General features: G+C 43.4%; 1 protein-coding gene and 1 long non-coding RNA gene across 2 annotated transcripts in view; both read left to right on the forward strand.

Annotated features, from left to right (window-relative positions):
* The first annotated feature begins 251 nt into the window (after window positions 1–251).
* On the forward strand, window positions 252–4,186 carry LOC120544917 (papilin-like). The gene is made up of 4 exons (XM_039778795.1): window positions 252–740; window positions 2,427–2,477; window positions 2,694–2,846; window positions 3,912–4,186. The coding sequence occupies exons 1-4, from the start codon at window positions 374–376 to the stop codon at window positions 4,184–4,186; spliced, it is 846 nt and encodes a 281-aa protein (XP_039634729.1). The 5' UTR covers window positions 252–373.
* A 149-nt stretch (window positions 4,187–4,335) lies between these two features.
* LOC120571758 overlaps window positions 4,336–9,201 on the forward strand; it is a 7,634-nt gene continuing 2,768 nt past the window's right edge. The window contains exons 1-5 of the long non-coding RNA XR_005641291.1: window positions 4,336–4,353; window positions 4,503–4,718; window positions 6,524–6,556; window positions 7,333–7,365; window positions 7,463–7,495. This is a non-coding gene — a long non-coding RNA (uncharacterized LOC120571758). The remainder of the gene's footprint in view (window positions 4,354–4,502; window positions 4,719–6,523; window positions 6,557–7,332; window positions 7,366–7,462; window positions 7,496–9,201) is intronic.

Here is a 9,201-nt window from a genome sequence, read left to right on the forward strand (position 1 = left end):
AAGTTCTCACACAATGGAGCTTTAAATGTCACCGTTGGTAACGTCTGGTTGGGAACTAGTTTCATTCATCAAAATTCAGGTTGGGCGACATTTACAGGAACAAGGAAGAGTTTAATTATAGATTATAATCTCTAGATTGAAACAAAGGGAACAACTTCCCTTCTGGTATGACAGCAATGTTGGATGGCAGTTGTGGGTTACAGGTGTGTTACAAAGAGGAGGGCTCAGGTATAACTTTCATTTTACAGGAACACAAACCCAGCACACACCTGGGAGTTATCGTCACCGTCCTGGTTGGATTCATCCGGCTCAACACGCAGTAAAAACACCAGAAAACCTTTATTCAGAGCTGGAGGTCTTCAGACAGGAAGCCATGTTTGGGAGCGGTCTGGTTGGGTTCTGTCTGCTGGTGCTGGCGCTGGGTTTCCTGGGCCGGCCCGGCCTGGCACACAATGGTAAGATGCATTCAGAGTCTCTCCAGGAGACCGTTGTCCCCGAGCCAGCGCAGTGCCTCGTCTCCAGGATCTACAATCTGATCCGGCCGGCGGAGAGTAAAGACGACCGGAGCTGCTGGCAGGATTGTTTTGCAAAGACGGACTGCCACATGGCGGTGGTCACCAAACGGATCAGCGCCGCACAACAGTGTCTCCTGGTTAACTGTCTGAACCACGGCAACCACTCGTTACCCAGAGATCCCAGCGCAGAGATCACCGTTTACCCAAAGAGCACCATTGACGATGGTAAGATGCATTCAAAGTCTCTACAGCAGGAGTGTCAAACTCACTTTCTTTAAGGGAGAAGATACTTAAACCTACATTGTGTAAGAATTTCTCCCGTCTAGCGGTGAAATTGTATATGACAACGAACTGAATATTACTTTCTAGCCCTTTCTCTTATGGTGGCCAAACCCGAAATTAGCTCTTAGTATCTCCGGCGTTTACACGCAGCTGTTCTAGCCACTCCAATATTAACTTTGGTCTTGTTGCTTTGCCTGTCGTGTTGTCATTTTAATTCTCTTTTTCGCTTCCCTGGCGAGTAATCTCTCCCTGGCATTCATCACGGTGCCACTGAGTGTAAGAGGGTGAAATGTGGAGGTATGTCCCTCTTTGGCTAATGTATTATAAAGATGGAGGTATGTCCCTCTTTGGCTAATGTATTATAAAGATGGAGGTATGTCCCTCTTTGGCAAAAAGTATTATAAAGATGGAGGTATGTCCCTCGTTGGCTAATGTATTATAAAGATGGAGGTATGTCCCTCTTTGGCTAATGTATTTTAACGATGGAGGTGCAACATGGCAGAATACATACGAGCGACTCTCCCGTATGTATTCTGAAAGATTCTGAATGGCAGATTATACGCGTATGAGAATACTTTTATTAGTTGGTGGAAGTAGTTACACAGGAATGAGCTCATATTTGTGAAAGAACTAAGGGTTTTTTGCTAAGAATCCACCAAGAAAATTACACAATGGAGCTGTAAAGAGAATCACATTAAGGGCCAGACATGTGTAGTTTATTCACATGCTTTTGTTTCATTGCAAAAGTCAAATATCTCTGGCTGTATTACTGCATGTCGCTATTTTTTGTAATTACTTTTTTGTAGCTCTTTTTGTAATTGCTGTTGTCTCTACCGACTTTTTGTGTCTTTCTCAGACATTTTTGTCACTATTTGTCGCATTGTTGTCGAAATAAAGCCCTACAAAAGTCAGCAAAAGAGGTCCTTAGCCGTCATAGAATTTAGCAAATCAAGCAAAACAATGATAACATGTTTTACAGCAACTTTTTTCACAGCCTGAATATGAAAACTCTCTTCTTCTTCTGGGGGGAATTTCTAAGTCTGCAAATCTGGCAAATTCAAAAAAATATGCAGGACTTTGATTTACTTTTTTAAGCGCCACCGCCAACGTTTTTTTTTCTTCTGCAGCTTTTCTGAAAAAACACTACGTCCATCGCTTTTTGAAAGCTGACCAATGACAAGCGGAGTAGCCAGACCTGTCGTTTCCATAACAAAAAGAAAAAATGGAGTCGGAGCGCAGCGAGTTATATATGACCGGGTACGGGGAACTCACTTTGTTTAATCTAATGTTAGCATCTCTCTCTCTCTCTCTCTCTCTCTCTCTTTCTCTAGCTCGCTCCACCACTTTGTTTTATCTAACGTCCTGTCAGGAGGCGGGAAGCAGCATTTTGGACTGGCTGCAGGCATTGAATAGATCACTGGTCTAAACCCATATACAAAGAATTACAATAGTTAGTGAAGTTATAAAGGCATTGACCAACCTCTCTAAGTCATTAGGACGTAGATAGGCCTTTACCTTGGCTATATTTCTCAGCTGAAAGAAGCTAGACCTGACAACGGAGGAAATCTGCTTCTCAAATTTAAAGGCGTTGATGAAATAGACACCAAGACTAATGTCTCTATTCCACAGAACTAAGAGCCAATCTCATGAAGCGTGCACATGGAGCAGTTGACGAGAGACGTAAGAACAATCCTATTTTCATTTTAAAGTATTAATTCACATTCAAAAATTCAGATTGTCATTTCCATTCAGCAGTTTTGCAGAATGGGCATAAAAAAACAGGTGGATGGAAACACACTGAAGTCAACTCAACTTCTTACATTTGCATAACAGTAATGGATGGAAACATGCAATAACATGCAAAATAATTTGTGCCGTCTCTCCTCCGTCCTCTAGTTCGATGTTATGAGCGCGGCTGCCAGTCGGAGAGTCCCAGATTCTTCTACAACACCACCAGTTCCAGGTGTGAGAGGCTCTTCGGTGGCTGTGGGTCCAACATGAAAACATTTAAGACCCTGAAAAGCTGTGCAACTCTCTGCCATAAAAAAGGTAAGAAACTTAATAAATATATTTTAAGTCTCTTAATTACAAACTGTTCATATCAGCCTTAATTTAGTTTAGTTTATTAGTTTATAATGTCGTGGACAGTCCCCTGCATTAACTGCACAGTAAAACAGCTTTAGCCTCTACGGCTAGTTTCAAAGCTGTAGTCTCTGGCCAGCTGACAATAGGCATCCCAAAATACAATGGTTAAGAAATTAAAATAAATTACATTACATCTATAATCCATCCATCTTCATCCGCTTATCCGGGGTTGAGTTGCAGCTCCAGCGCGTGACCCCAAACTACCCTTTCCCGAGCCACATTAACCAGCTCCGACTGGGGGATCCCGAGGCGTAATAATCCCTCCACCTAGTCCTGTGTCTTCCCCGAGACCTCCTCCCAGCTGGACGTCCCTCCACCTAGTCCTGTGTCTTCCCCGAGACCTCCTCCCAGCTGGACGTCCCTCCACCAAGTCCTGTGTCTTCCCTGAAGCCTACTCCCAGCTGGACGTCCCTCCACCAGCTGGTTGTGCCTGGAACACCTCCCCAGAGAGGCGCCCTAGTTGAGGTGTTTTGGGCATCTAAGGATGCCCAAACCACCTCAACTGGCTCCTTTCAATGCAAAGGAGCAGTGGCTCTACTCCGAGCTCCTCACGGATGGCTGAGCTTCTCACCCTATCTCTAAGGGAGACGCCAGCCACCCTCCTGAGGAAACCCATTTCGGCCGCTTGTTTATAATGCAGCAGGCCTAAGCAAAAAGGATTAAGACATACAAACAAGTGGCAAACATGCAAGCACAGATAATGATAAAGGCATTAAAGCAGACTATGCAGTTAGGACAATACAAAGGAGACAAGGGAAAGGAGAATAGACACAGAGGCCACATTGAAAGCAAATACAAGACATAACATGGAGGCAGGCAGCAACAATGACTGTCACATCAGCCTTTGAGTTGTATTTGAGATTACCAAGTTTCCTTTCTACAGTGTTTGAGTCCATCACGGAGGCAACTAGAGACCTTTCTGTCCGTTGATAAAACATTTATTCTTTTCATCCATCTTTTTCCATCCAGTCCGTTGTTATCTGCCTGTGGAGTATGGTCAAACCCCCCCCGTAGGCCATCTTCCCTTTGGCCCTGACAATGTTTCCAGCACCAACGCTGACACTACAGGCAAGCCTAAAGACACCACCGTCAACTTCTACTTCTATAACGTGTCGAGTGGGAGCTGTGAGGGATTTCACTTCAGAGGCAGTGCGTCCAACGGGAACATCTTTCGGACCGTGCAGGAGTGTGAAAGTCTCTGTGGTGATGTCAAAGGTAACAAATCATTTAATAATAAAGTATAACTGCTTAATGTAGTTAAAGCAGTGGTTTCGAAACGTATAATGAGGGGCATGGCAACGCTAATTATAATTAAATAACCCATGGCTCTGCTGCACTGTTAGCAAAGCATGGACACGTGTATCAGGGTAGCAGTATGGATTCAAATGCATTACTCTCTGCAATGAAAAGTGTAAGACTCCCATTACAAACATGTCAGCCTTTATTGAGTTGTGATTCAGATTACTAAGTTTCTTTTCCACGACGTGTGAGTCCATCACGGAGGGAAACTGAAGACCTTTCTATAACATTCATTTATTTCCTCCATCTTTGTCACTTCAGTCCGTTGCAATCGGCTCGTGGATTACGGTGAAAACCCCCCTAATCGCTTCGGCAACCACACCGACATTAGAGGCAAACCTAATGACCCCACCGTCAACTTCTACTTCTACAACGTGTCCAGTGGGAGCTGTGAGGGATTTCACTTCAGAGGAAGTTTGTCCAACGGGAACCTCTTCCAGACCGTGAAGGAGTGTGAAAGTCTCTGTGGTGTCAAAGGTAACATCATCTTTTGTATGTTGCTAGTTTGTTTAAAAACTCTATTCTGTAGTAAAATAACTACACACTACAAATACTGTTACAGTAAAAGTGCTGCATTGAAAATGTTCCTTCTGTAAAAGTATGTAAGTATAGTATATAAAAATATCCCCTGTGACTGTTAGGCCGGCTACACATTTGGCTGCGTGGCGTGAGCGTGGCGTTTTCTATGTCTTTGCAAACCAGAAACATGTCTGACGCGGCGCTGCTGCTGCTGCTAGCCTTGTCTGGACACATGAATGTTTCCCATAAACATAAACATAAATATATACTGATCTGATTACAGCAAAGACAACGTCGGCAGTATTGACGGCTAAATAGGCTCCAGAATATTTCCTTCTGTATTGACAGGTGCAATATTTGAAAATCGATAATTATTTATTATTATTTTTTAAATGACATTTATATATCTGCATTTATGTCAAAACCTAGAGACTTTCAATCATCAAAATGTCATTTATTAAATGTATTCGTGTCAAAATGACATCTTAAAACATCTTTTCGTATTCTATTTTGCCGGGAAACACTTCCAACACGCTTGCGTGTCGTGTGCAACATAGAAGACCTAGTAGAGACCTAGAATAGAGCCCTGGGGCACTCCAGCATTATAACTGAGAGTGGATGAAACTGTGTCCATGGGCCCTATTTTAAGGATCTAAGTGCACGGCGTGTCCAAATCCACTGTTGCTAGTTTGACGGTGGAAAAAAAGTGTCCGTGCACCGGCCACATGATCCTAAAGGGTTGTTCTTAGTGTCTTCATTAATCAGAGGTGTGTTTTGGGCGTAACATGCAATCAACCAATCAGAGATCATCTCCCATTCATCAACCAATCAGAGATCATCTCCCATTCCCTTTAAAAGCCAGGCACGTTTGGACCTTGTAGCATTGCTGTTATGATGGAGGATTGGCACCCTAATATTTTTATTAGTAATCTTCTGCATGTGTGTGTGTGTGTGCTGCTGTGTGTGTGTGTGTGTGTGTGTGTGTGTGCTGCTGTGTGTCCCTGTGTGTGTAACAAGCATAGTGTGTGCGCTGTGCACGAGCCTATAGGAGCATTTTACTAATGCTCTGTTAAAATAACAATGAAATGCTGCGTTATTGACTTTAGACCAGGTTTTTGTTGGTCAATGGCGCCATCACTTCCCTCTGCCTCAAGATAGCAATACACCCAGAATGCACCTGAACACACCTCCCTGTAAGACAAGCACGCCCAGAATGCACCTGAACACACCTCCCAGTAAGACCAGCACGCCCAGAATGCACCTGAACACACCTCCCAGTAAGACCAGCACGCCCAGAATGCACCTGAATACACCTCCCTGTTAGACCAGCACGCCCAGAATGCACCTGAACACACCTCCTTGTAAGACCAGCACGCCCAGAATGCACCTGAACACACCTCCCAGTAAGACCAGCACGCCCAGAATGCACCTGAACACACCTCCCTGTAAGACCAGCACGCCCAGAATGCACCTGAACACACCTCCCTGTAAGACCAGCGCGCCCATGGACCACAGATGGGCGCAAATGCATTTGCTATTTAAACGACGTGGGTGCTGGACGGGAAACTGACAACTGCATCGGGCTTTGCGCTGCGCTGGGTGCAAGATAGAGCTCATCATCTTTAAACCCTGATTTATATTTCAAGACAGGGTTTTAGATTTTGTGTAAATGTATATGCCTTACACAGTTCTTCATGTGCATAAATATACTGCGATACCGAAATATTTGACACTGAATCAAGTCTTCTGTTGTTTAAAAACAGCTGCTGCAACCAGCTCACCTGCTGTGGTTTCAGGTAACATTACATCTTAGTTTGATGTGTGTGTGTCTGTGTGTGTGTCTGTGTCTGTGTGTGTGTGTGTGTGTCTATGTGTGTGCGTGTGTGTGTGTGTGTCTGTGTCTATTGTGTGTGTGTCTGTGTGTGTGTGTGTGTGTCTGTGTCTATGTGTGTGTGTGTGTGTGTGTGTGTGTGTGTGTGTGTGTGTGTCTGTGTGTGTGTGTCTGTGTGTGTGTTTGTCTGTGTGTGTGTGTGTCTGTGTGTGTGTGTCTGTGTGTGTGTGTGTCTATGTGTGTGCGTGTGTGTGTCTGTGTCTATGTTGTGTGTGTGTGTGTGTCTATGTGTGTGTGTGTCTATATGTGTGTGTGTGTGTCTATGTGTGTGTGTGTCTATGTGTGTGTGTGTGTGTGTGTGTGTATGTGTGTGTGTGTCTGTGTCTATGTGTGTGTGTGTCTGTGTGTGTGTGTGTCTATGTGTGTGCGTGTGTGTGTGTCTGACTGATCGTGTGTCTCGCTGTGAGAAGTCAAGAGAGCCAAAATCCCCATGAATCTAAGTGTTTTATTTTGAAATGTGTTTTATTTATATACCTGCCTGGCTCGACACAATTGCTCACGCGCGCCGACGCCGCTACTCCAACCCTGTATGAACGGACAGATTGGATAACGTTGGCGCCAAAATGAAAATAACTTCGCAACGTGGCTATACGCGATGCTTACGCACACGGTGTGTTTTCACTGTTGGCTCAACTTCCATGTTTATCTTATTAATCACAATGTTTACAATTTTTTATCTAGCTGCTGTAACCAGCCCACCTGCTGAGGATCCAGGTAACGTAACACATCTGTGTTATCCTGCACCATCTGTACTTTTATAACCATCTCATCAACTCTACAACAATGATCAACATTACCAACTCTTTTTCAGGTACCACGGCAGCCGTTCCTACAAAGTGGAGAGGTAACTATGTTTACTTTATATCATAGTTATTTGTATTTGTATCACAAAGTGCTGTGACGATAACCGCATCACCGCAATGCCTGTAGTGTCAACATATGTTGTAATGCAAAACATGGCAGTTGGTCAAGGCCACACCCCCACCCTCCACCTCGCCCCAGACAGACACAGAAATGGTACATCCTAAGGAAAGCTCATTGTGGGACTGGCTCTAGTGGCTGTAATTCTGCACCAAGACTGAATTTCGGGAAAGAGACTTCAGATACAGTATTAGGGGACCACTAAGGTCTATATAAAAGAGACTTCAGATACAGTATTAGGGGACCACTAAGGTCTATATAAAAGAGACTTCAGATACAGTATTAGATTTAGCTTGTTGTTTTATTGTTCACTTTAAACTCACTATGCATCACTTTTTCTCTCTCTTTTTCCTCTCGCTTTTCCTCACAGCTGCACTCCTATGCTACTCTCCGTTATCGCTCGCTGTCCTCGCGCAACCGCACGGGCACTGACGTCACTCACTTAAGGCACCCTGCCTTTCTCGCTCTAACTTACGCTACTTTCATAAGTAAAGGGGTTGCGGTTAACCACCATACCGCGGTGATATTTTGCTTCTTTAAAGCGGTAATAAAATTAACTATACCGTCACAGCCCTAGTATAAAAAATATTATTCATTTTACACACGTATGTTTGTGCCTGCAACCACAAAAACTACAGGTATTAGTATTATAATCACTTTCTCTACACTTCACTTACTGTTCACTTAAAGGTAGGATGGTGAAGATCCAGGACTTAGCCAAAAAAATGTGAACGTCAACAACTTCTCAGTCCCAATCACACTACAGGCTGTAGGTGGTGCCAGAGGAGTCAGATTTCATGTAGTTCTACTGGAACATAGGGTCAATTTCAGCAAATATGACAGAAAGTTGGTTTTATAAGACTTACTGCACCTTTAACTACCTGAGAGTTAAAGGGTACACTAAAAGTTCTGTCTCGCTGACAGACTCAGATTATTATTCTAAGTGTCTGACAACATTATGAAAGGATCCCTACAGAGATAGAGCTTTTAGTTAAAGAGTAAGATCCTTTTAGTTTAACATGAAACAGCCCCGAAATCACCATCACCAGACTCCACCAGACTCCATGTAAATAATCAGGACTTTAATCATCGTAAAACACACTTCATTCAAAGTGGACAGAAACAAAAAAAAACTATAAAACTATCAAAAGCCATCTTGGTTCATCTTTCCACTGTTCCAACAATTAGCACTCTGGTTTGGTTGAAATAAACCCTTAATTCACCCATTTACATGTGGAGATATGCTGTCTCTATACACGCTAAAAGTCCTGATTATTTACATGGAGTCTGGTGGAGATATGCTGGCTCTATACACGCTAAAAGTCCTGATTATTTACATGGAGTCTGGTGGAGATATGCTGGCTCTATACACGCTAAAAGTCCTGATTATTTACATGGAGTATGGTGGAGATATGCTGTCTCTATACACACTAAAAGTCCTGATTATTTACATGGAGTCTGGTGGAAATATGCTGTCTCTAAACACGCTAAAAATCCTGATTATTTACATGGAGTATGGTGGAGATATGCTGGCTCTATACACACTAAAAGCTAAAATACCAACGTTATAAGTAGGGTTGCAAAATTCAAGGAATTTACAAAGTTGGAAACTCTCCATGGGAATTAATG

Source organism: Perca fluviatilis, chromosome 2, assembly GCF_010015445.1.
Source record: "Perca fluviatilis chromosome 2, GENO_Pfluv_1.0, whole genome shotgun sequence".
Taxonomy (NCBI): Eukaryota; Metazoa; Chordata; class Actinopteri; order Perciformes; family Percidae; genus Perca; species Perca fluviatilis.

Bases quoted from the DNA above. Each gene is read 5' to 3' on its own strand.
- LOC120544917 (XM_039778795.1), top strand. From the start codon at position 374: ATGTTTGGGAGCGGTCTGGTTGGGTTCTGTCTGCTGGTGCTGGCGCTG. The intron at 2,478-2,693 runs GTAAGAACAATC...TCCGTCCTCTAG, and splicing joins TGGAGCAGTTGACGAGAGAC to TTCGATGTTATGAGCGCGGC. The intron at 2,847-3,911 runs GTAAGAAACTTA...TTTTCCATCCAG, and splicing joins AACTCTCTGCCATAAAAAAG to TCCGTTGTTATCTGCCTGTG.